General features: G+C 41.3%; 1 protein-coding gene across 5 annotated transcripts in view; it reads left to right on the top strand.

Annotated features, from left to right (window-relative positions):
• SNX25 (sorting nexin 25) overlaps positions 1-27,887 on the top strand; it is a 114,967-nt gene that overhangs the window by 67,744 nt on the left and 19,336 nt on the right. For 2 of the 5 annotated variants that reach the window (XM_081220841.1, XM_081220840.1), the window contains exons 7-11: positions 13,861-14,042; positions 17,390-17,521; positions 19,771-20,043; positions 22,986-23,150; positions 26,016-26,147. In XM_081220841.1, the coding sequence (XP_081076967.1) occupies positions 13,861-14,042; positions 17,390-17,521; positions 19,771-20,043; positions 22,986-23,150; positions 26,016-26,147 (884 nt within the window). Of the gene's footprint in view, positions 1-13,860; positions 14,043-17,389; positions 17,522-19,770; positions 20,044-22,985; positions 23,151-26,015; positions 26,148-27,479; positions 27,597-27,887 lie in introns of all 5 variants that reach the window. The other 3 variants (XM_081220843.1, XM_081220842.1, XM_081220844.1) reach the window with 2 other exon arrangements.

The following is a 27,887-nucleotide window of genomic DNA, read 5'->3' as shown; positions in this document are numbered from 1 at the left end:
GTTCCTGTGAGGTTCCGCTGCTTCAGGTTGGTGAGATGAGGTTTGGGTGCAGGGGAAAAAGTGTGGGAGCTGGAGTTTAGGAGGCCTTGGTTCTCTTGCCGGCTTCCCAGTGAAACCTGGGTACGTCCTTCACTTCTCTAGGCCTCAGTTTCCTCAGTCTTTAGGTTGCCCGCTCTTGGTGATCATAAAGGGTTTCTCAGTGGAGGCACTCAGAGAGTCAGGGGGTGTGTAGGGGTCTGGGCCGGGGGTGAGAGAGCTCACCGGTCCTGGTGTTGTGGACCTGGGACGACAGCAGGGTGGAGAAGTGCCCATCCGGCGTTTCTAAGCTGGGATTCACGCTGTGGGGAGAGAGAACCCTGAGGAGAAGCGCTTGGAAGCGACAACATAGAGGGGGTAGTTAATCGTCTCCGATTTCTGTGTATCTTTGCACAGCCCGTTGTTAGGGGAGAATACTGTGTTAAGAGTCTGAAGTGACTTCCCTCATAAATGATACCGTCTGCTGTCTTGCTCTTCAAGTTCATGTGTAAGTGGTTTCAATTTTAAAGAATTAGGTTGTTATAATTTAAGTGCAGGGTTTTTTTTTTTTTTTTTTTTTTTTTTTGGCGGTATGCGGGCCTCTCACTGCTGTGGCCTCTCCCGTTGCGGAGCACAGGCTCCGGACGCGCAGGCTCAGCGGCCATGGCTCACGGGCCCAGCCGCTCGGCGGCATGTGGGATCTTCCCGGACCGGGGCACGAACCCGTGTCCCCTGCATCGGCAGGCGGACCCTCAACCACTGCGCCACCAGGGAAGCCCAGGTATTTTTTTTTTAATAAAAAGGAAGGTCAAATTGAACATTCCCCATTGTCCTTTTTCTTTTAATAAAATGTCCGGTAACATATTATTATTGGAAACAGTTCTTATTTCTCTGTGACCTTTGGAGTTTTGATGTACAGCGGTCACATAAAAAGTTACTTTATCTCATTCTTTCTCAAATTAATCTGTAATTTATTTCCAGACAAATGTTTTTCGTCTGTGTGTTTTTTCCTCCCTGTAAAAGGCACTACGGAAACTTTGATTGTTTTACCATTAAAAGGCTTCCCTCAAATAGAATCGTTGTGTTGTTTTTTGAAGATAGTGCGATCTAGTGAAAATGTCATCGGGCGGAGAATCCGGGAGGAGCCTCCGTCTGTGTGTTGACTTCTCGTCACCAGCTGCACCTGTCTGCACTGTTGCCTTAAACCTGGAAAATCGGGCTGTGCTCACAGTGACTGTGTAATGGTGCTGCCCGGTCGTGTGTGAGGTTTTAAGCAGTTTCGTTTCCAGTGTTGTTTCTCCTTATTTCCATGTCCTCCTTGTGAGTGGGAAACTGAAGAAGTTTAAAAAAAAGAATGACCAGATGGAAGATACTAAGAATACTTAGGGTTCAAACTTTATTTATTGCATAAACTTTATTTATGCAAATAGTATATATATGCTAAAGTATAATTTTGTTGCTACATATAAATATGTTTCAGGCAGGTCTTTTTCAACTATAATTGTTGATGATTAAGAAATGGTATGCAATTGTGAAAATATTTTGAGGATTCAGGAAAAAAGGTCGTATAACCAGTGGGGAGAAATTACCTGATTGTGTTTTCATCTGAAACCTTAAGGAATTAACCAGCTGACTCTGCATTGACTTTTCTCAGGACGATAGACTAGGGTCGGGGGGACCACTTCACTTTGTATACACAGGAAGGTTCAAATAAGGCTTCTGAGCGTCAACAGACTCCAGCAAATTCACACAAAACTCTGTACATGTTTCAGGTTCATAGTAGATTAGTTTATCTTAAATGAAGAGCAAGTTCCTCTCTTTAACAATGTAGAAATTTCAATTTGATTCTTTTCTTGATGGCTTTTTTCTTATGGTATTTTGATCTTTTTAAGAAAAGGTATCGAATGATTTTAAAAGTCTTTACAGTGCCTCAGCTAGTTCAACTGCTGATACAATTCTAGGGAAAGTAACTAATCGTAAAAATTAAAAAGTTTTGAGACCATCTAACTCAGATCCTTATCCTATGGGCAAGAAAATTAGGTATGATTAGAGAAGGAGGTTGTTAGAGCAAATTCATAGATATTAAACAATTTGAAGCACTTGGTCTCAGAAGTTTTAAGTCTGCTCACAAAATTTTCTTGCCTCTGACCTCATTTTATCATTCATTCTGGCCAAACATATTGACGGAGGCCTGAATTTTACCCGCTAATCACATCAACTTCTTGTTGGTGATGGAATTTGGGAAGTTTAGTAAGTCCAACTAGCTAGTTTCAGTGAACATTTTTCCATTTTCATCTTTGACTATTCGGCAGCATGGGACATTGGTGACTACTGTCTTCCTGAGCTTTCACCTGCCCTGGCTAGCAATCTGTCATTCTAGTTGTTTGTTTGTTTTTCTGCTTGCTTATTTGTCTCTATTCAGCTTTTAGATGTTGGAGTTCCTCAGGATTTGTTTCTAACTCTCGTTATTTTATACCTGTGCTGTCCAGTATAGTAACCATTAGCATATGTGGCTATTTAAATTAACTGAAAGTAAATAAAAATGTAAAATTTTGTTTCTCAGTCACACCAGTTATGTTTCAAGTGTATGTGTGGGTACCGTATTGGAGAGTGTGGAACATCTTCATCACCACAGTTTCCTTGGGTAGCACTGCTCTGTGTTCTTTGTCTGGTTAGTCTTTCCATTATCTATATGCTGATGACTTTCCAAATTTCTATCTACAGAACCTCTATTCTCTGCTTTTCTACTGACCTACTGTTTACTGCACATTTTTATTTGGATATCAAAAGACACCTCCAAATGAAAAGGTCCAAATCAGGGCCCACGTAACTGGTCATCTTCTGTAGTTTCTTGTCTCTGTGAATGGCATTGCCATCCATCCGAGTAAGTCAGAAACCTAGGAGTCCTCTTCGTTCATTCCTTCTCCATCACGCGCTGTATCTAGTCCATTATCGTCCCACAGACTGACCTCCTAAATATATCTCAAGTCGGTTCTTTCTCTGCACCACCCATCTCTCTCAGACTAAGGCAGTAGCTTCCTAAATGGTTTCCTTGTATCCACTCCGGCCCTTACTCAATTTATTTTCCATACTGAAGCCAGAGTGATTTTTAAAAAATACAGATCTTAATCATGCCACCCCCATGCTTATCTTTCATTGTCTTCCCATTGTTCTTAGGATAACAACGCTTTGATGTGAAACCTGCAGGGTCCTGCTTGCTCTGGCCCCGTCTCTATCTTCAGCCTCATCTCCCGCCAGACCACCCCCTCCCTCTGAACTCCAGCCACACTCACTTCTCTGTTTCCTCAACTCACCCCAGATCCTCCCGCCTCATATTCTTTGCACATTCTGTTTCTTCTTCTTGGAATGCTGCCCTACACTCAGAGTCACTCTGCCTAGATAACTCCTACTTATCCTTTATATTTTATCTCGAATTTCTCTGCTTTGTTCACAACACGTCCCCCCCCCCCCCGCCCCGCTCTGATCCTGGGTAGATGAAAGACCACCTGAGTTCACAGAACCCTTCACGTCAGTAGAGAAAGGACTCTGAAGGATATCTTAATCACCAGAAGTAGGTCTTCTGTCACTCAGCAAACGTCTTGCGAGTGCCATTATGTATGAGGCACAGCTGTGCAATGCATGAAACTGTCCCCGACCTTCAGGAGATCAGAGTCCAGTGAGGAGACAGGTGGACACACGAACAAAATCACGATACAACTTGATAAATTCAGTGAGTGTTGCAGGTTCAGGATTGAGTAGTGGCACAGATGTGTGGAGTGTCAGCTCTACCTGGGCCAGAGCTCAAGAAAGGCGCTCTCTTTAAGGGTAGCAGAGTTGAGTCCAAAAGATCGAGTGGCTCTCATCCCCTTTGGGCTTGTTGGGTGGCTGCGGCTGGGTGCTGCCACGTGTGTGTTTGTATGTGGGTTCTGTCAGCTGAGGCACTGTGCAGGTGCTTGGGATGTAATGGAGAGATGAGCCTTGATGGGAAGATAAGGGCCGATCCTAAAGGGCCTTGTGAGCTGTCCTGAGAAGTTTGGGCTTAATCCTGGAGACCAGTCGTTCTCAAACTGTAGTGTGTGTCAGAATCACCTGGCGGGCTTGTTAAGATGCAGGTTTCTGGGCCCCAAAGTCTGTGATTCTGTGGCTCTGAGTGGGCCCTGAAAGTTTGCATTCCTCACAGGTCCCCCAGAGATGCTGGTGTTGCTTATCCACTAACGACACCATGAGAACCGCTACTGTAGAGCCAGTGATCTGTTCGCGTTTGCATTTTAGTGCCCAACTCTAGCTTTTTATTTACAATTAGAACAGCCCAGGTAGTTGAGAAGTGGTCTAGTAAAATTAGCTGGCTGCTAGGGTCTCAGTAATCGTGTTCCCCCAGAATCCTTGCATTGAAATCCTAACATCCGAACTTGATGGTATTAGGAAGTGAGGCCTTTGGGAGGTGCTTAAGTCGTGACAGTGGAGCCCTCACGAATGGACCTGGTGACATATAAAAGAGGCTGCAGAGAGATCCCCAGCCTCTCCCATCATGTGAGGACACAGCGAGAAGGTGGCAGTCTGCCACCGACCAGAGGACCTTCACCAGGACTCAACTGTGGTGGCACCCTAATCTTGGATTCCCAGTCTCCAGACTGTGAGAAATACATTTCTGTTGTGTATAGCCAGCCGGTCTGTGGCATTTGGTTATAGTTGCCCGAACTAAGATACTGGCCAAGTGTAGGAATTCTAGTAGTAATTGAACATATGCTACATTTTCCCTACAGGTGGATGTGAATGAGCCCAGTATATCAGCTCCCTTTAAAGCTTTCCCCCACCCCACTGCTGTTCTGGATCCTGAAATGTTATCAAGAATAGTTAAAGTGGGGCTTCCCTGGTGGCGCAGTGGTTGAGAGTCCACCTGCCGATGCAGGGGACATGGGTTCGTGCCCCGGTCTGGGAAGATCCCACATGCCGCGGGGCGGCTGGGCCCGTGAGCCATGGCCGCTGAGCCTGCGCATCCGGAGCCTGTGCTTCGCAGCGGGATAGGCCACAACAGTGAGAGGCCCGCGTACCGCAAAACAAACAAACAACAAACAAACAAAAAAAGAATAGTTAAAGTGATAACTAATTAAGAACCTGCTGTACTGCACAGGGAACTCTACTCAATACTCTGTAATGGCCTATATGGGAAAAGAATCTAAAAAAAAAAAAAAGGGTGGATATATGTATACGTATGACTGGTTCACTTTGCTGTATACCTGAAACTAACACACAACGTTGTAAATCAACTATACTCCAATAAAAATTAAAAAACAAAGCAAAACACATAAGCTGTTTCCCCGGTAGGAAATAAAGGATCCTCTGTGGACAAATAGTCCCTGCAAATTAACAAGACTTCTGACTAATGATACAGAAACATTAAATGAATTGTTAAAGAAAAAAAAGAATGAAGTGATTCAAGAGTACTATTTATTCAGCTGACTGCAGAGAGGGACATAATGTTGATTTGAGTCTGATAGAAACTGCCGTATATAAATACTGCACTCTTGGGGGTGACGTGCTCCTAGTGTAGATTGGGAGGTGTTGGCAACATTGTGTGTATCTTGTTTAGAGTGTAAGTAAAGAGTTTTGGAACTGAGTGTGTCAAGCAGAAGTGTAGAAGAACTTCAGACTGTATTGAGTATGTACATACACACAGTTACTTGTTGATAAGAACCATAATGACTTCCATTAGGAATTATTTTTTTAAATAGTATTTCTCATCTGATTTGGGATGTAAAGGTGTCCCTGCCTGAAAGAAGGAGCTACTCTGTAGACTCTAGTGGACTTCTCAGAGTCCTTTCTAATGCTCTGTGATCTAACTTCCTAGCATTGCAGTAATTTGACACAGTTTCTAATTTATGAATGACCTAAACTTACAAAACACCCCAGGCCATTGCTGCAGGGCGCTTGCCAGGGTTTCCCTCTGCCCAGCCCTGATGCTCTGAGTGTGGCAGCGTCCAGAGCCTGCGGTTCCTTCCCTAACATCCAACACAGCCCCATCCCTTACCTGCCTTGAGGGACCGAGGGCTCAGGGCACTTCCATTACACTCTCCACAGAGAGTGTAATTTTATATAGTTACATATAAAATTACATATATATAATTTTATATCCAACTCTCCTCCCACCTCTCTTCTCCCAGAAAACTTTAGTCATCTCCCATTCTAAGACCTGCATTTATACGAATAAAGTTCGGGTCCAGAGATGTTAAACAGGTACCTGGTTAGTCTCACGCTGATCTGAACTTGAACCCACGTCTCCTGGACTTTAGTCCTGGACTCTTCCCACCGCACTGCTCACTCACACAGGCAGATGCCATGCGAGTCATGCTCAAAACTTAGAAATCGTATGTGTCAGAACTGTGTTCTAAGTGTCTATCTGTTCAAGTCACAGTTCTAATGTAGGAGAAGGGTTCTCCTGGCAATTTGCTGTGTGGATTTAACTGATAGGACGCTATTATTTAAAAAATCGATTGCAAGCATGCTGAGGGCCTTAAACCAAAGGATGTACTGGAAGTTTCAGCCCTTGAGATGTTTAAATGAAAGAGGTAAAAGGTGCACTGTAGGCACCCTGACTCGGCCTTGCCTGGCCCGTGAGGCCCCTGTATTCTTCTGCACTATAACGTGAGAGGCTCCACCATCAGCTCCTGCCATAGGATCTCTGCTTATTCCTCAAATATACTTTCTACTAAAGCGGAGTGACACACTCAGGCTTTGAAATTTCAGGTGTTTGGTGTGGTAAGAGAATCCCACTTGTAAAAAAGAGAACATTCCGGCCTCAAGTTGAAAAGAAAGGTAAATATTGTTTTAGTTCCTGGGCAGCTTTTGAGGTGATTTTCAGATAACTTTGAAGAAGGTTGAGAGGATCAGTAACTACTGAGAATTGCCATCAGCTTCACAGTAAGAAGGAAGCACCATTTCTCCTTTGGAAACTGGACTAGTCCCTGAGTAAATCCATACCTGTTTCTTGAACCCTCTTCTCAAGGGGGTTTATTGAAACTTGCATTTCAATGTACAAGAAAGATTCAAAGACTTGTTAGCCTGTTGGTGACGTTTTCTAGCGAGGAACCCCCTAATCCCTTCCCTTGATTGCGTGGGGTGTGTGAGGAGACCTGTGCATCGTGGGGCACAGAACCCAATGCTGGGGAGTCAGGGGGTAGTGTAGCCTTGCCTTCTGCACTCTCACAGGAGCTGTGCCTCTGTATTAATACTTCTCAGTGGGGTGGGAGGACAGGGGCATTTGACAAGGTCTGGAGGCATTTTTGGCTGTCACACAGGGGGAAAGGGATGCTACTGGCATCTAGTGGTAGAGGCCAGGGATGCTGCTAAACATCCCGTGATACAGAGGACAGCCCCACAGCAAAGATTTATCCACCCAGAATGTCACTGGTGCGCAGGCTGAGAGATCCTGCTGTGTGTCGTCCGTGGAATTCCTCAATCAACCTGCCGAGGCTGTTGCAGTTGGGCTATGCCTTGGAATTTGATAGCGCACTATGAGAAAAGAAGTACTCTTTGTTGATACTTTTGAGTACTTGAAAAATACAGCGGTGCCATTTGGATCCACTTATACTTGTGCTACTTCTGGAGCCCTTGGTTTGCACTGTAGGTTACTTCACCCTCCTTTGCCACACTGGAAATAGTATCTAACAGTTGTCCCCTGGTGTTTTTGTTTTACTGCAAGTCGCTTTACTCACTTAAGGAAGAACTATTTCATGGGCAGAAGGCTTACAGCAAAAAGCAGTTCTGTGATGTTGTTCATAGGTCCACTGAAATATCCTCATAGGGTTCGCCTAAGGTCTAATCCAAATGTCTTTTCCCGCAAATGACCCCCTTTCCTTTTGCTCTGACCTCAGTAGAATCTAGACTCTCTAGGAAGGAAAACAGTAGACATTTATAATTAATTGTTTTAGAAGATTATATCACTCGTGTGTTCTTCTCGGCACCCACGTAAAGAGCCACTGCCACCCAGTGTGTCACCTGCCACTGTTTGTGGTCTCGGCCTTCTTTTTTAATCTGGATTAAACATTGTGTGGTTAACCGGTTTTTAACAGTGTGCAGCATTACCTAGGTCTCTGCAGAGGGACAGCTGCAGGAGTCTCACTTGAGCTGGGCAGTGCATCTTCCACCCTCTTGACTGCGCTTCTCTTGGCGTGAAGATTTCTTGGATGGACGGGTTCTCAGGTCACAAAGAAGTGTATTCATCTGCATCGCTGGATTTACTGGGATTTTTGCATGGCAGTCGCGTGCGCTGCAGGAGCGCCCTGTTAGTCATTTAGCCCTGAACATGGCATTGGTTTTCTGAGGCAAAAATAAACAGAATTGTCTAAGCAACAAGTTGCCGTAGCGTTTGTTAGCAACAAGCTTTGTCATCAGACAATGGCTTTGTCTTGCCCTTAACAAACAGAATGCATTCACGTGAGCAGGGGACATTCAGGCAGGACTCCAGAATGTTTTCTCAGCTCTGCAGCTGGGTTTTAGGAGAAGGTTTATTCTCTTTCTTCCTTCCCTTTGGAATTTACCTCAGTTTTTGTCCTTTTAGAAAGACTTTTAAGCCTCCTCAGGAGAAGAATTTGGTTGTTGTTAAATGTGTGTCAGTTTCTTTCTCTATATCTTCCTTTTTATTAGTCTGTTTTAACCCAAAATTAAAATTGCAGTCTAGGTTTATTCTATAAAAGGCAACTTTTTTTTTTTTTTTTTGCGGTACGCGGGCCTCTCACTGCTGTGGCCTCTCCCGTTGCAGAGCACAGGCTCCGGACGCACAGGCTCAGTGGCCATGGCTCACAGGCCCAGAAAAGGCAACTTTTTGTCCCCCAATTTTAAAGTAGCTTAAATGTTATGTACAAAATTTAGAATTTAAGGATATATGTTTAGAATGTTTAAAGTAAATGTAACCAATGCAAAATAGTTTAAGGATATATGCTTTAAATCTATTTAAAATAACTGTAATCAGTGCAGAATAGCGGAATATAACTGTAGTAGTTTAAGCTCCTTAGAATCTAAGTATAATGGAAATAACATGAGCTTTGGAGGTAGAAAAATAAATGAAAACTTTTCTGAAAAATTCACTATTCCCAGCATGTATTTCTTGAGGTACACACATGAATAGTTTTAGTTTGCAATAGGCTAATTTGGGGACACACTACATTTACTTTTGTCTTCCCACTAAGGGGGCTCTGAAATATGCTTTTTTCCTCTCGAGATGAGTGCTGAGTTAAGTTCTTTGGTCAGGGCCTCTCTGTCAGCCAAGAATAGGATATGCTGAGAAACCATCATTGAAGTCAAATGAAAATGTCTCCTCAGCACATGTATGAAAAACACCCTGTAATACCTGACAGACCCTCTTGAGCGAGGCTGACTGCTGACTTGAAGTCTGCTTATGACCGTTGGTGATAAATATCAGAAAAAGCTGCTCTGAAAGACAGTGTTCTGTGGTCCTTGCCTGAGTTTTTCCAGTTGATTGTTCAGCCTGCCCAGGCGCTATTATAAGCATCTGCACGATTGACTCTGTGACATGAGGGCGGTGACGACCACCCTAGGGAATTGGAGGTCTCCCTAGGTGTGTAAAACTTCACTTAGACTCCGTGTCCAGGGGCACCAAGAAACACAACACCAGTTGTTGTCTAAGTTTGTTGTCGCCAGTTCCAGTCTAAGTCAGGTGTGTTCTGACCTGCCCAGGAAGGTTTATACACATCCAGAGGTCGCCTCGGCCCTGGACACCACCTGAAACAACCCCGCCGCGTTCCTGAAGTGAGCTTGCTCTTCCGCTTTCCACAGTGGCTTTCACACTTTGCCCACTTTCCTCAGGCCTCTATCCCCTCCCCCTTTTTACACACCTCCCTCTGAGCAGATAACCTCCTTCCCCACTTCCAGAAACCAGAACCTAGAAAGGGAACTGCTCCAGCTCCCCATTTGCTTGTGTCTGCATCCATCGCTGTGCCTTGCGTGTTACCACAGTGGAGGAGGTGGCCTTTCCCAAAGCCAGCCTCCTCAGGTGTCTACTGGGTACCACTCTCCATCTGTCACCGTTTTTTCTTTTAACTGGTTCCTGCTCATCAGCATTAAAACCAGCTCATTTCTTGCCCATTAAAAAAAAAAAAATGCCTTCCCTCAACCCAGCCCTTCCCTGCCTTCAGGTGTGTATGCAAAGCCAGTCTGTTGTCCACAAGGAAATGCTCAGCGCTTACCGTTTTTATGTCACTTAAGGAAACAAACCATTGTATATGTTTTTGAGGTGACTTTCTTCTTTTTAAAATAAATTTATTTGTTTTGGGCTGTGTTGGGTCTTTGCTGCTGTGCGCAAGCTTTCTCTAGTTGTGGCGAGCGGGGGCTACTCTTCGTTGCGGTGTGCGGGCTTCTCACTGCGGTGGCTTCTCTTGTTGTGGAGCACGGGCCCTAGGCACGTGGGCTTCAGTAGTTGTGGCACACAAGCTTCAGTAGTTGTGGCTCGCGGGCTCTAGGGCGCAGGCTCAGTAGTTGTGGCGCACGGGCTTAGTTGCTCCGCGGCATGTGGGATCTTCTCGGACCAGGGCTCGAACCTGTGTCCCCTGCTTTGGCAGGTGGATTCTTAACCACGGTGCTACCAGGGAAGCCCATTGTAAATGTTTTTAAATTAAATTTTTTTTTTTTTTTTTGCGGTACGCGGGCCTCTCACTGTTGTGGCCTCTCCCGTTGCGGAGCACAGGCTCCGGACGCGCAGGCTCAGCGGCCATGGCTCACGGGCCCAGCCGCTCCGCAGCATGTGGGATCCTCCCAGACTGGGACACGAACCTGCGTCCCCTGCATCGGCAGGTGGACTCTCAACCACTGCGCCACCAGGGAAGCCCCCTTAAATTAAATTTTTAAAAAGTCTCACTAAGACCATGTAGCTCGTGGTGGTAGAGCCCGAATTGTAGTCTGATTCCAGACTCTACTGACAACTGTCTACTGCATTTGATGTGGAGGTCCACTAGTGATCTTGGCCACAGCAGATTTGATGGAGGGGAGGGCTAGACACCATAACAGAGTAAGTTGAAGAATGGGAGGTGAGGAGACTCACCCTGGTTCTCTCCTTCACAGCCAGAGTTCTAGAAAGAGCACAATACCTGATCCACAGCAAGCACTCAGCAAAATGTTAGCTGTGTTGTGTTGACCTCTCGGTAACATTTGACACAGATCGTACATCCACTCAACACATTTTTTGAGTCCCTCATGTGTTGACAGGCACTCTCGTAGGTGCTGATGGTACAACAGCGTGTGAACAGACAAAACGCGACCTGTTTGAGGACATACAGGATAACTAAGTCGAATATGCAGTTTGGCAGTTGTGCTGTAGAGCAGGGGTCCCCCAACCCCGTCAGGAGCCGGGCTACCCAGCAAGGGGTGAGCGGCGAGCCAGCGGGGAAGCTTCATCAGCTGCCCCCCATTGCTTGCATCACCGCCTGAACCATCACCCCCTTACTCCCCGTCTGCGGAAGAGCTGTCTTCCACGAAACCCGCCCCTGGAGCCAAAAAGATTGGGGACCGCTGCGCTAGAGAAGGAAAGACGGGAGAAGACTGGTGTTTAGGGTGGAGGTTGCAGGTAGAAGGAGAGTGGCTGGGGAGGTCTTCCCTGAACCCTGAACTAGGGACCTGAAGGGGGCGGGAAACTGAGCCAGGCAGATTCCATTGGGATGAAAGGGCCAGGCTGAGAGGATGGATAGTAAAGCCCCGAGCAGGGAGCTACCCAGTGTGTCCAAGAAGCTGGTCACCGTAGACCACGTAGTGTGTGACTCCATTCATACGAAGTGTCCAGGATGGGCAGTCCAGAGACAGCCCTATAACGTAGTGATTCACTATTTTTATAGATTATACCCCATATAAAGTTATAAAATATTGGCTATATTTCTTGTGCTGTATGTTATATCCTTATAACTTACTTATTTTATACCTGGTAGTTTGTACCTCTTAATCCCCTTCACCTATGTTGGCCCTCCCCATACTCCTCTTCCCTCTGGTAGCCACTGGTTTATTATCTGTATCTGTGAGTCTGTTTCTGTTTTGTTACATTCATTCGTTTGTTTTAGTTCTTTTAGATTCCACATATAAGTGAAAACATATAGTATCTGTCTTTTTCTGTCTGACTTATTTCACTAAATATAATAGCCCCCAGGTCCATCCACGTTGCAAATGGCAAAATTTCATTCTTTTTATGGCTGAGTAATATTCCATTATATATATTGGGTGGGTCAAAAAGTGCCTTTGGTTTTTTAAGTAAAAATAAAAGACACATTTTTCATTTTCACCAAGAACTTTACTGAACAATGTACTCACCCTTTTGTTCCACTACCTTCTGCCATTTTTCAGGCAACTTCATAATTCCACCTTCCCAAAACTTATCTTTTTGAGCAAAGAACTGTTCCAGGTGCCTTTTACAGTCTTCCAGGGAATTGAAATTGTTTACATTAAGAGAAGTTTGTAAAGACTGAAATAAATGGAAATCTGAAGGTGCAATGTCTGCTGAATACGGCGGATGAATCAGAACTTCCCAGCCGAACTGTTAACAGTTTTTGCCTGGTCATCAAAGAAATATGCAGTCTTGCGTTATCCTGATGGAAGATTATGTGTTTTCTCTTGACTAATTCTGGACGCTTTTTGTCGAGTGCTACTTTCAGTTGGTCTAGTCAGGGGTAGTGCTTGTTGGAATTAATTGTTTGGTTTTTCGGAAGGAGCTCATGATAGAGGAACTCCCCTCCAATCCCAGCATATACACAGCATCATCTTCTCTGGATGAAGACCAGCCTTTAGTGTGGTTGGTGATGGTTCATTTCGCTTGCCCCACGATCTCTTCCGTTCCACATTATTGTACAGTATCCACTTTTCATCGCCCGTGACAATTTGTTTTAAAAACGGAACATTTTCATTACGTTTCAGTAGAGAATTGCATGCGGAAATATGGTCAAGAAGGTTTTTTTTTTTTGCTTAACTTACATGGAACCCAAGCATCAACGCAATTAACATAAAACCAAGCTGGTGCGATTGATTTTCAATGCTTGGTTTGGATATTTTGAGTATGTTGGCTGTCTCCCACGTGGTATAACATTGATTGTTCTCAATTATTGTTTCAATTTGATTGTATCAACTTCAGCTGGTCTACCCGCCCATGGAGCATCGTCCAGTGAGAAATCTCTAGCACAAAACTTCGCAAACCACTTTTGACACATTCGATCAGTCACAGCATCTTCTCCATATACTGCACACATCTTTTTTTGCATTTCAGTTGTGTTTTTACCTTTCTTGAAATGATGAAGAATAATATGCCAAAAATGTTGCTTTTTTTCTTCCATTTTCAACATTAAAATGGCTACACAAAAATTCACCCATCTTGATACGTCTTTTTTTTAGTGCACGCTGATGTGACAATCTAACGAAATTGTTTCAAATGAAGTTAAAGACAACTAAGTGCTACTGGAGCCACCTTACGGAAACCAACCAACCAACCTTTTGGCCCACGCAATAGATACGTGTGCCACATCTTCTTTATCTGTTCATCTGTTGATGGTCACTTAGGTTGCTTCCGTATCTTGGCTATTGTAAGTAGTGCTGCTATGAATATTGGGGTGCATATATCTTTTTGAATTAGTGTTTTCCTTTTCTTTGGATACACACTCAGGAGTGGAATTGCTGGATCATATGGTTGTTCTATTTTTAATTTTTTGAGGAACCTTCATATTGTTTCCATAGTGGCTGTCCCTTAGTACCCGCTGCTGCTCAGAATGTACCACAGCAGACATTAATTTGGCCCACAGTTGCTGTGCTCCCTCTTTTGTACCTTGTCCTCTGAATGTATACTCTCCATCTATCTCATTCAAGGGAAAGAAACTGCTGCCATGAAGGCTGATCTCCTGAGGGCCAGGAACATGAAAAGGTACATTAACCAACTGACTGTGGCAAAGAAGCAGTGTGAGAAGAGGATCAGAATCCTGGGAGGCCCTGCCTACAACCAGCAAGAGGATGGGCCCTTAGATGAGGGGGAAGGGCCTCAAAGCCAGAAGGTAGAACTTTGTAGTTTTGCCGTTTCGTATTTGTTATGAACACGGGTTTAATCACATAGACCATCTTTTCACTTCTTGGTATTTAACCTAAGACATATATTCCAGAACATAGACTCACATGTTTACTTTTATGAGTCCAGTAGCTGTATTTCTTGGTGTGGGGTGCGTGTGTGCGCACATGCCTGTGTGTGTTTTACTGTCCCCCTTTTGCCCTCCCACAATCCCAGAGGGGCATATTTATATTTTCAAGGGCTTAGTCAGGTTACTCACTACGAGTTGGATAGAAATTACCACCAGTGAAGTAGAAGGTCTTATTATAGGTTATTTTACTTAGCTCTCTACACAGTGCTGTGAATATGTACTCCATATCCCCATTTTACAGGGGAAGAAACAGTTGGTTTAAGTAAATTACCTAATAAGGCCACGTGGATAGGAAGAGGCAGAACTAGATAAAAACCCGGATCTGGTTGATTCTCAAATCTGAGTGTAGCCCAGGACGCTGCACTTGAATGTGATAAGGTTCCCTGACTTTGTTTCTCCCAGAGTTCTTGTAGGGCTCTCAGTCCATCTTTCCTTCTTGACTTCCATACTGTTTTTAGTTTGCTAAATTTTTTGGCCTGAATACAAATCAGGTAATTTCTTAAAGAGAGTAAGTATTTTATTATAGTTAAGAAGGTGTGCTACAGAATCAGAAAGCCTGGCTTTTAATCCCAGGTCTGCTGGGGATTGACTCTGGGCAAGTTAGTTAGCCTCTCTGTACTCTATTTGTAAAGTAGGGTTAACTGTACATACCCTGCAGGGCATGATAATCATTAAATTAAATAATGCACATAAAATAGTAAGTATGGTACTTGGTGTATAATGAGCACTTAATAAACACTTGTTATTACTGGCAGTAATTATTCGGGGGTATGTTTAGTGATGTTATAAATGTAAGAGGAATCCAATTGTGATCTCTCCTTTTAGGATAAAACATCAGTCCCAAGATCCTAATTCTCCACGTTCTCATTGTACGCTGTAGATGGTCTCCTGAGTGTATCGTAGATATTCGGCAGCTAGAGAATCTTGGGCCTGGGTCCCTCTTGGGAACATGTTGGGTGTTTTAAGAGCACACTTACTTACTCTTCTAGGCCTTGTGGTCCTTTTGAGTGCTCAGGGGATATATTTCCTAGAGAAAAATTAACCTGCTGGTCAAGGGGTAATACACACAAAACATAACACAAAGTTAATAGAGTACGCATCATGAAACCAGATCCAGTGGGTTTGGGAGATAGTGAAAAAGCAGTAAATAAAAATCCCTGAGGGGAATAAAGAACAATCTGCCTTCATAGGCCGCCTTCCAGCCTGAAATACTTCATGGTCTTCGGCATATGAGACATCCACCAGGACAATTTTTTGTCTTCTGCCCAGAGATTATTGATTGTGGCATCAGCCCTCCCAGAATTACCAGAAGTCTTAGGACAGAAGGAAACGTGCTGATCCAACAGGAGGAAATTAATGCAAGAGCACAGTGTTTGCTATATGGAAGCCCTTAGTAAATGTTCATTGGTATTACATTGTCTATATATATATATTTTTTTAATCATATATTTAGCAGTCGTGTCAACTTGGACCTACCCAGTCTTTTCTTGCCACTTCCACGCAACAGTCTCAGGATTACTGGGATTAGTTCATCTCAAATTAACACAATGAGATTGAGTTCATCTCACGTTAACACATTTGACCCAGAGGTGTGCAGTCTCCTTATCCTGGTCACCCAGACCCACACCGTTAGTGTAGGTGTGAATCAGTGAAAGGCTTATGCAGGCTTCAAGAGAAAACAGAAAACAAATGGAGTGGAGAACTTGGTTAATTCACCAGCTAAGATATGAGATACATCAGATGTTTAGTTAGACTTGAGATATATTTGCTGTCATTTATTTGTATATATTTGCACTTTTAGAACTAAACATAAGGGTGTTCATAAGACACAGTAAAAGAATCTAAAAGTGGCTAATATTTTAGAAGATGTTTTGGACTTGATTTTGCCAATATGTGGATTTGTATCTAACTTGAAATTCATTTCAATCCATGAAATTATACTGGGAAGACTTGCTTAGAGTTGTTGAGAGTCTTTCCTGCTCGGGTCCTCCCCATGTTAAAAATGGATTGCTGTCTGAGTGATCGGTCATTCCTAGCCAGAGTCGACATGGGAGCCCTTCAGACTTCTTTGGAGCCTGTACAGTTAGGATTTGTACCTAAAAATGCTTCACTGGTAGGTTTACATAAAGTGAGGATACATGCTACGGTCTCCCAAAGTTAGTAAACTAAATCCTAAATATTAATGGTCTGTAGCAAGGGATCACTTTTGATTACTTAGTTATCAAAAGTTGTTAGAAAAATGCCTGCCCCTTTCTGCCCACAAAACAGATTGAGGACTTGTTGTCAGTGGCAGAAAGAGTTGAACATGCATTGATCATATGCACTTGATTTTAGAAAGATCTTAACTGGTAACATTTCTGAAATTTTTCCAATCGCCACAATATTAATTTTAAAAATCTTAAATGTAAGTTTTCTTTTCGTTGCAGTATACATAGACATCATTTTTATTACTAATTAATAACTAAGGATATAGGAGTTAAATTCCTTCTAAATTAATTTGAGGCATTTCTCCTAGTTGAGTCATGAATTATGATCTCATCTGCTTTCTCATATTACAGCAGTCCATACTCAAGATTGATCTCACTGTGTCTTCAGATAGTGGTTATTCTTTTCTGTAAGCATTCAAAATAGTAAACAAAGGAGTAATTTTGATACATCTCTACAGTAGTTTTATGGGCCAATTAAAATGATGCATACAAAAGATTTTTTTAATGAATGTGATATTATAAACAAAAAGACAAGGTATGAAATCATTTGTAGATTTCCTCAGCTATATGAAAATAGGATGGAAAGCAAAAATGCCAAATTATTAGGCTCCAGCTTCCTGGTCTTTTATATATTTCTCTTCACTTTTTCTATTATTTGCATGATTGCTTTTAGCAATACATCCCATAAGGCAGGGATTTTTGTCTGTTTCATTTCCTAGAAATGTGCCTGATACAGAGTAGATGCCAAATAAATCTTTTGCTGAATGAGTGAATGATTAATAGAAAATTGGTATTTATTGAATATGTGCATTTTGAATATTCAATAAACTTTTTAAATTTAGAATTTAGGAAGGTGAGAGAGGTACTGTATTACATTGACTATGAACTTAGAAAATGAGACATTTTTTCCTGAATGTAGAAATTAATCCATTGGAAGTTAAAGCAAACTGATATTTAAAATTTGTTTTTTAAAAACTTTCTCTTAAACTCCCTTCATAGATTCTTCAATTCGAAGATATCTTGGCCAGTACTTCCTACCGAGAGCACTTTCGAACGTACATGGAAAGGACGGACAAGAGAGCTCTGATTAGCTTTTGGGAGTCTGTGGAATATTTAAAGAATGCTAACAAGGTAGGATATATAAGCCCAAAGGAATATTCATCACTAGCTGATGAAAACTTGTATGTTAGGCAGTATGTATGTGTTTCTCAATCAAGCTGTAAGATAAGATACATTAAAAGAATACTTTAAACCAAATATATTATCGGCATTATGTTCTAGCCCATAATGGTAAATAGAGTTAGATTTCATTTTTACAAAAAGTGCTTTTGAATGTGTAGTCAAGGAAAAAAGATTTACAAATAGCCCCAATTACTGAATTTAGTTTCAGGTAGTTATTTTTTAACCCATTATAAAAAAGGAGTATACTTATTACCCACATGGCTGTTACAATAAATTTGGTCTTACCACCTAGACTTCAATCTCATAACCTTATTATTTTTAATATCATAATGTGCACATTTTACACAACTGTCCTCCTTTTATTTAATTTAAAATATGATTGTGTTAAGGAAGACAAAAAATAATTTTTGGTTACAGATGCCTATTACAGCACAAAGCCCAACAATAAGCATTGTGTTTTGCACTTGGCAAGTTCTCAATATATATTTAAGAATTAAATTGAAGAATGTGAAATATATATGTGTGTATATATATATATGTCTAAAAACATATATAACAATATGTACAACATATATAATACATGCATTTTGAGAGGCTTATTTATTTTTAACATTTTTATTGGAGTGTAATTGCTTTACAACGGTGTGTTAGTTTCTGCTTTAAAACAAAGTGGACCAGGTATATATGTACATATATCCCTATATCTCCTCCCTCTTGCGTCTCCCTCCCACCTTCCCTATCCCACCCCTCTAGGTGGACACAAAGCACTGAGCTGAGCTCCCTGTGCTATGTGGCTGCTTCCCACTAGCTAGCTATTTTACATTTGGTAGTGTATATATGTCCATGCCACTCTTGAGAGGCTTATTAAAGTAAGCATAAACAGCACTATGTACATTAAATTACTCATTTGCACTTCATATGAATGTTGCTAGGGCTGAATACCAACTTAAAATACATTATAAATTACAAACTACTTTGGTTAAGGAATAAATCCAGTCTCATAGTATTTTTAAATATTCTTAGGAATGTCTTTCATTGTTAATTTATAAGCCACAAATTACCTCATTTTACTCAATATTATATTTGCCAACTTTATTACATGTTTTATTTACCAGACTTGACTACAAACTTGACTTTTGGCTGCTCTCAGAGGAATATTGAAAAGAGCAATCTAAAAAATTTTCCTAAACTACTGAAAACAAGTTGAAAAATGTCAATGCAGTAAGAGGATATAGCTTCCTCAAATAGCTATATTTTGACCTAGCAACACTGATTTGGATGTAAAACTTCAGGATTGCTTGTTATATTCATAATATTCGTTAAGTCGTTTGTCTTCATTTTTTGCTACCGTCGAAGACTCTTCATAACATTTCTAGAGTTAATAAGTTGTCTGTAGCGGAAATGTAAAGGTTATGTTAGATGTTTGCACTTCTGAATTAGGATTAGTACACTTAGGCAGAGACCTTGTTTAAGACCAAGCTGTGTAATACAAGCTTGATTACAATGTAGTAAGTCATCATTCTGAAGAATATTTCTCTTGCTGTCTTTAATTATACAATTATTATTATTATTATTTTTTTGGCGGTACGCGGGCCTCTCACTGTTGTGGCCTCTCCCGTTGCGGAGCACAGGCTCCGGACGCGCAGGCTCAGTGGCCGTGGCTCACAGCCCCAGCCGCTCTGCGGCATGTGGGATCTTCCCGGACCGGGGCACGAACCCGTGTCCCCTGCATCAGCAGGCGGACTCTCAACCACTGCGCCACCAGGGAAGCCCTAATTATACAATTATTATATTTACTTTCTTCTGGAGTGAGAAGTTGGCATTTCTAATTATTTTTACTACATGAAAAAGTCATACTGAATTTAGCTGATCAATTGTATTCCTGTGGAACTGAGATTTATGAGAAGGAATCCACTGCAAGAAGAGAACTGTTCTCATTCTTATTTTTTTCCTTCCAGCATTAAAAAGAAATTACATTTGTTAACTGTTCAACGTAAAGTCTTCCTTTTAAGGAACCAGTTGTTTTTTCAGGGTCTGACACTCACCCCTTGGGCCTGAATGTGCCCACAAAAGCCTTTGCACACTCATCCTACATTCTACATGTCTCCCTTCCACCTTTAAAATGCAGATAATTCAGAAGAAAATAGTTTTTCTCGGAGATGGTATTATTTACTTTCTTCATCTTCTTGTCTTTTCAGAACCAAATTCCACAATTAGTTGGTGAAATTTACCAGAATTTCTTCGTGGAGAGCAAAGAAATATCTGTGGAAAAATCACTTTACAAAGAAATCCAGCAGTGTCTTGTAGGAAATAAAGGAATCGAAGTGTTCTGCAAAATCCAGGGAGACGTTTATGAGACGCTGAAGGATAGGTATTACCCTTCATTTATTGTCAGTGACCTGTATGAGAAATTGATGATAAAAGAGGAAGAAAAACATGTCTCCCAGTTGATTTCCAACAAGGATGAAATGGTGAGTCACATTTAACTTTCTGCTCCCTTTTGAGTGGATAAGCTTTGAATATGATTATGTGGGTGCAGATTGTGTGAGCCAGATTTGGTGTGCACCTTTATCTTTTGGCATACAGCACTTTTTTTTAACATCTTTATTGGAGTATAATTGCTTTACAATGTTGTGTTAGTTTCTGCTGTATAACAAAGTGAATCAGCTATACATACACATATATCCCCATATCTCCTCCCTCTTGCATCTCCCTCCCACCCCTCTAGGTGGTCACAAAGCACCGAGCTGATCTCCCTGTGCTATGCGGCTGCTTCCCACTAGCTATCTGTTTTACATTTGGTAGTGTATACATGCCCTTGCCATTCTCTTACTTTGTCCCAGCTTACCCTTTCCCCTCCCTGTGTCCTCAAGTCCATTCTCTACATCTTAGCATACAGCACTTTAAGTGGAACTTTAAGTTGAATTTCCTTGTTGCTTCTCGTCCTCACTTCGGTCTTTGTCCTTCTGACCAGCTGGGTACCACCACCCGGTGCTGAGTCAGAGACCGCCCCCTGCTCTGTCTGCCTGAGACACAGCTGGGTTTGACTCCTGAAAAGTGAGGGCAGAAAATCTGTGGGGTGGGACATCTGTGACCAAGTAAGAGAATCATTAGCACAACAGTCCAGCTGGAGAACAGACAAAAAGGATGGGGAAGAAATGAGGAGAGGTAGAGAATGCAGGAAGAGTCTGCAGGAAATATTTTGGAGTTTAAAAAAAATCAGATGAAATTGAGATGTTTTGAAGGAAACCTTGTCCAGCCATACCTGAAGTCTAATTTTCTTATAGTGTCCTGGATCATTTTGGAGAGCCCCAGTTGACATCTCCCTTTCACTACTAATGACCTATATGAGTTTGAAGGTTTTGCAGGTACAAAGGAAAAGTGTTTTAGAATCACCTTATATAGAAAGATTGTAATTTATCTTGGATTATTTCTTTCTGTCCAGTTCACTGTATCTCAAGCCCTGAGGAATCAGGTACTTGTTCATGATGGTATTAGAAGCAGATGTCTCTGAACTGTTGGTAAATTCATTCATTCAGACTTTTGAAAAAATGTTTTGTTACTTGATTCTTTACATTTTCAGTGTATAAAACCACTGAACTAATTGGTCCAAAACTCGTTACTCATTGCATTTTATTTTTAGGATAGCACAGCTAAAACAAACCGATCTCTCTACCTCAGAAATTGAAATGGTTAATATTCAAATGTTGTGAAAAGTTTGTCCAAATTATATAATACCCAACAGATAAATTGAATAAGGAGTTGAACTGACAGTTAATATGAAAGGTAATAAATAGTAAACAAGCATGAAGAAATGTGCAGCTTCACCCAACATTCAAAGCAGGTGGTAAATGTATCACTGATCTTTTGAAAGCTCCTACTCTTTGTTCCAGTAGTCCCGCTTCTAGAAATTTGTCCTATGAAAAGAACTAAAATGTAGGGGAAAAAAAAGTTTATGCACAGTGGAGTTTATTTTAGTTTTGGGGAAGGCAAAAAAGCAGAATCAACCCATAGCAATAGGGATATGCCTCAGTATATTATCAATTCATAGAATACTATGCAGCCGTAGCAGTTATAACTTTGAAGACTACAATACCCTCAAATATACGGCCTTGTATATTATATGAAAAAGGCAGAATACCCTCTTGAATGTATACAAGGAGTAGGATGATGTCATAATATATATACTCGTGGACAAGGATTAGAAAGAATATACAAAAATGCTTGGTGTTCTGTGATTATTAATACTTTATTTTTCTTTGAAACATTTCTTTTACTGTTTGTTACAATTAATAAAAATAAGAAGAAAAATATCTGGAAGAAAGTTAAGGAGTAAATGAACCAGAAGACAGTTCTCAGCAGTTCTTTTCATGCTGTTGCTGCTCATGAATCTAATTACTAATATGCTATTTGGTGGTAATCTGTTCAGGTTTTTCCAAATTCTGTAGTCCTTTATGAATCTTAAGTCACTTTCAATGCTAACCATTTTACTTGTAAAATAAGCTACCTGTTGATTAGTAAAAATAAGGACTGAGCAAAGTGTATACTGAAAATACTTTCACTAGTGGGAATTTGGGAATTCTATTTTAATGTATTCATAGGTTCTGAAGATTAAGACATGCACATCTTTTTTTAAAATTTATTTACTTTAATTTATTTATTATTTTTGGCTGTGTTGGGTCTTCGTTGCTGTGCACAGGCTTTCTCTAGTTGCGGCGAGCAGGGGCTACTCTTCATTGCGGTGCGGTGGCTTCTCTTGTTGTGGAGCACAGGCCCTAGAGCACGGGGGCGTCAGTAGATGCAGCGCATGGGCTCAGTAGTTGTGGCTCGCGGGCTCTAGAGCACAGGCTCAGTAGCGCACGGGCTTAGTTGCTCCGTGGCATGTGGGATCTTCCCGGACCAGGGCTCGAATCTGTGTCCCTTGCATTGGCAGGCGGATTCTCAACCACTGCGCCATCAGGGAAGCCTGGAAATTCTATTTTAAAGGGACACGCATGAATTTTTCATAATAGTCTTAAGAACCCAAAAGGAAGCCAGGCCTCAGTGTTTTTTGTCAAAGTTTAGGCACAGAACATTTGGGTTGAGTTGGGAAGATAACTCAGTTGCCTTCCTTGTTCTGTGCAGGTTCCCTTGGGTATACCATTTGGGAAATAGTGGTGTGGCCTTTCGCTGGGCTATTAAATGTTTCTTTTTTTTCACTGCAATTCCAAATACCAGTTACTTTGATTCTAAATATTGATCCTTTGCTTTTTCACTTAGCTGAGAAAAAACAGTCTACTTCTAGACTTTCTACCATGGATTCTTAGTGGAATCCAGTGCTTTGGAGCAGTGTAATGTACCTATACTATAGTTAATACTTAGGGAATATTCCACCACTATAAGATATGGTGGTTCATGTGATGTTTTCCCCCAGGACCCGGGAGGTGAGGCTGGTGAGGAATCTGTGGATGAAGGCACCAGTCGGATTAATGAACAAACCAGTTTTGCTGTAAACAAACTACGAGAACTAAATGAGAAGCTTGACTATAAGAGGCAAGCTCTAAATTCTATTCAGAATGCACCAAAACCTGACAAGAAGGTAACTCTTCTGCTTTCAAGGTTGTCTTTAAAAGTTTCCATTTTTCTAACTTGATAAATAGTAGTTTTCAGTTTATGTTGAGAAGTGTTTCTTTAAAAAGAATTTCAACTCTAAGTTCCATTGGCTTTTTCTGTTCTTTTGTTTTTTGTTTTTGTTTTTGCTTCTAGTATAGAATTAGCAAAGCATTTGTCTTTTATCTGTTATGATTTGGGGTTCTTTCCCATCCTCAGCTGTAACTCTGTGTCTTTTGTCCGACTTGCCTGCAGTGCCTTTGGGGAGGGGGCTGAGCTTCCCCTTGTGCCACAGTTGTTTCTGGAAGTGAGTTAACTCTGCAAGGACAATCTTAAAAATTTTTTTTCTTTTGAACACTGCAAGTACAACTTAGAGCACCTCACAGAATTATGCAAGAAATAGATTGTTTCGCTAGAAACCAACAGAATTTGAAAGTTTAAAAAAATGTAAACAGCATCTCACTCTCTGGCACTCCTCACACCCAAGGGGTGGTGTGGCTTTTTGCTTTGTGTTCATGCCTCTTTGGTCGAAAAAGGAGGTTTCCCTAATGTAGGAATGGCTGGCACTCTTTGCTTTCCCAAAGTGATCTCCTCTGGTACTTTGTGAATGTGCGTTCAGAAGCCTGAGTGATGAGTAAGTGCAGGAGGCTATGCTGGCCACCATGAAGAATCAGTGAAACAGAGTCTAACACCTGCCCTTGGAGAGCAAATATGCTGACTGTGGAACCGAACATTACAGCCCTTACTGATGATAAAATGCAGGATGTGCTTCCTGCAGGCTTTCTGAGGAGGGTCCTTGTGGGCTGCATGTTTAGGAGAGTTGAACATGCAGCCATGAGGCAAAGTTGAGGCAAAGCTGCTGTCCTCAAACTACAGAGTTGCATAACCTTATAGGTTTTCTCATTAAAAGAGATCCAAGGAGACGGTAAGCATAGAATTTTTAAAAATTATTTATTTTTTTAAATTGTAGCCAAGTATACATAACATAAAATTTACCATGTGTACAATTCACTGGCATTAAGTATATTCACATTGTTATATAACCAGCACCACCATCCATTTCCAGAATTCCTTTTCATCTTGCAAAACTGAAACTCTATACCCAGTAAACAGTAATTCCCCATTCCCTTACCCCCAGTCCCTGGCAACCACCATTCTCCCTTTGCCTCTTACGAATTTAACTACTCTAAGTACCTCCTGTGAGTAGAATCATTCAGTGTTTGTCCTTTTGTGACTGGTTTGTTTCCCTTAGCATAATGTACTCAAGATTCATCCATATGGTAGCATGTGTCAGAATTTCGTTCCTTTTTAAGGCTAATATATTCAATTGCATGTATATACAACATTTTGTTTATTCATTTATCCATTGATGGACACTGGTTTGCTTCCACATTTTGGCTATGGTAATAAATGCTGCCTTGAACATGGATGTACAAATATCTCAGGACCCTGCTTTCACTTCTTTGGGGTATTGCTGGGTCATATGGTGGTTCTGTTTTAATTTTTTAGGAATCTCTGTATTGTTTTCCATAGTGACTGCACCATTTTACCTTCTCACCAGCAGTACATAAGGGTTCCAGTGTCTCGGTATCCTTACCGGCACTTGTTGCTTTCTGTTTTTTGATAGCATTTGTTCTAATGGGTGTGAGGTGGTATCTCATTGTGGTTTTGATTTGCATTTCCCTAATGATTAGTAATGTTGAGCATCTTTTTATGTGCTTTTTGGCTACTTATCTGTTTTCTCTGGAGAAACGTCTATTCAAGTACGTTGCCCATTTCTGAATCAGGTTGTTTTTTGTTGTTGAGTTTTAGGAGTTCTCTATATATTCTGGATGTTAGCCCCCTATCAAATAAGTGATTTGCAAATATTTTCTCCCATTCTGTGAGTTGCCTTTTTACTGTGTTGATGGTGTTCTTTGCACAAAAGTTTTAAAAATCTATGAAGTCCAGTTGGCCTGTATTCTCTCTTGTTGCCTGTGCCTTTGGTGTCATAGCCAAGAAATCATTGCCAATCCCATGTCATGAAACTCCTCCATGTTTTCTTCTAAGAATTTTATAGTTTTAGCCTTACGAGTATGTCTTTGATCTATTTTGAGTTAACCTTTGTATATGGTATTATGTAAGGGCCCAACTCCATTGTTTTGCATGTGGTGATGATCCAGTTTTCTCAACACCATTTGTGGAAAAGACTGTCCTTTCCCACTTATGGTCTTGGCACCCTTGTTGAAAATCATTTGCTCATATATGCAGAGGTTTATTTCTTGGCTGTCTATTCTATTCCATTGGTATATGTCTGTCTTTATGCCAGTAGCATACCGTTTTGAGTAGTGTAGCTTTGCAGTAAATTTTGAAATCAGGAAGTGTAAGTCCTTCAACTTCATGGTTCTTCTTCAAGATTGTTTTGGCTATTCAGTTTCCCTTGAGATTCCACATGAATTTTAGGATGGATTTTTCTCTTTGTGCAAAAACATCATTGGAATTTTGATAGAGATTGTGTTGAAACTGTGGATTGCTTTGGGTAGCATTGAGTCTTAGCAATATTTAGTCTTCCAGTCCATGAACATGGGATGTCTTTCCATTTATTTATGTCTCCTTTAATTTCTTTCATCAGTGTTTTGTAGTTTTCGTGATAGAAGTCTTTCACCTCCTTGCTTAAGTTCATTTCTAAGTATTTTATTATTTTTTATGCTATTGTAAATGGAATTGTTTTCTTAATTTCCTTTTTGAATTATTCATTGCTGGTGTGTAGAAACACAGCTGATTTTTGTGTGTTGATTTTGTATCCTGCTACTTTGCTGAATTGCATAGCATTTTAGATGGTTTCATAACCCCCAGGATGTTTTTCCTGTGGCAGATTGTTTCTAAGTTGAAGGAGGAAATAATTCTAATAGATAAAGAACGCACAGAACTTCAGCTGCACATGGCAAGAACAGATTGGTGGTGTGAGAACCTTGGTATGTGGAAAGCCTCCATCACCAGTGGAGAGGTAGGTTTGTCTGCTTTTCTTCCCGGTTTCTTAGGTATTTATTTCCAAAGTTTTAAGTTTGACTTTATCAGACAAGATTTTGTTCCAAATAATTAAGGTTGGGAATAGAAAACTTATATTCATTCTTCTAGACTGCATTGGTCTTGCCTTCCTCACCCTGTATTTTCACTCTGGTTCATGACTGGGAGCTGTTACTGGGTTGCCTGGTGTAGATCTGATCTCCCTCCACTTCAGACAGAAAGTTGTCCTTGTTCATTGGAAGCATAAGCAACTTTCAGATAGGAACAATTAATGTCCTTGAATTACCAATTTACTTTTCCACTGAGGGTTGAAATAAAATGGAAAGCACTGCTTGAAATTTGAAGATGAAACATTTTAAATGTGTTTCTGATTGATCCGTCCTGCTGACTTCAGTGGCTCAAATGTCAATAGCTCTCAGATCTTTAATAATGAATATTTTTTCCCTTGAAGTAGAAAATATTTTACTATTCTCTGAGGGATATGAGATAATAGTTTTCAGAATACATTGTATCCCTTTTCTTTTGTCTGTAAAAATAATTTCATTTAAAGGAAAGATGTTTCTATGCATTTACATTGTTAGTGTTGACAACTCCTTCCTTCCCACCTGCCCGACTGTCAAAACCTGGAGATGAAGGTCAGGTCCAGCGTACCTAGAGATGATGTGACTAAGTGAAGTAAGTCAGACAGAGAAAGACAGATATCATATGATGTCACTCATATGTAGAATCTGATTTTTAAAAATGATATAAATTAACTTATTTACAAGAGAAACAGACTCACAGATTTCTAAAAGAAACTTATGGTTACCAAAGGGGAAACATGGCAGTGGGGCGGGGATAAAATAGGAGTTTGGGATGAACACACACACACACTACTATATGTAAGGTACATAACCAACAAGGACCTACTGTATAGCACAGGGAACTCTACTCAATATTCTGTAATGATCTATATGGTGAAAGAATCTGAAAAAGAATGAATATATGTATATGTATAACTGAATCACTTTGCTGCACACCTGAAACTAACACAACACTGTAAATCAACTGTACTCCAATAAAATTAATTAAAAAAAAAAAAGAAAGTCCGGTCCACCGTATAGCACACAAATGACAAGATCCTGAGTAAGTCATTGTGACTGTTTGGCCCCATCATTGCCTCAAATGGCTGGTCAAATACTCAGCTCCTGAGATTTGCAAGGGCCCATCTGCCCAACTTATGTGTCCATCCCTGCTTTTCCCGTCAACTCAGTGGCCTGACACTCTAACCAGGGGAAGGGCTTAGAATTCACAATCTTAAATTCCCTTCTAGTTTAGGCAGCAAAACCGAGCATGTTCTCCAGGAGCCAGCCTGAAAGCACACGCGTTACGTGAGAGCTTACCAGGCGCCCTTAGGGTGTCTTTGGTGCTTGTTGAGCCTCCCTTTAAGGTGAGCTCAGGGCCAGATACCTTTCTTGAGGGGAGGGGAGGGCAGTGGAGAGGGAAGGTTGCACAGAGCCTGGAATACCGTGTGGAAACGCTTGGTCACTGCAGATGGAGTTGCCTCTGGGATGGACATCTAGGAAGGGGGGCTCGGGGGATGTGATGTCAAAAGGTAACAGAGGAGGCCCTTGGAGGGCAGAGAACACACATTCTGTCACCTTCTCACCTTTGCCTAGAGCTGCCTCTGACATTTCACAGTTTATTGTAACTATCTTCCAAAGGCAAATGCTGAGGGAGG

The sequence above is a fragment of the Mesoplodon bidens genome (assembly GCF_964165515.1).
Source record: "Mesoplodon bidens genome assembly, chromosome: 20".
Taxonomy (NCBI): Eukaryota; Metazoa; Chordata; class Mammalia; order Artiodactyla; family Ziphiidae; genus Mesoplodon; species Mesoplodon bidens.
Note: the sequence above shows the minus strand (reverse complement) of the source record. Positions and strands in the feature narration are given on the sequence as shown.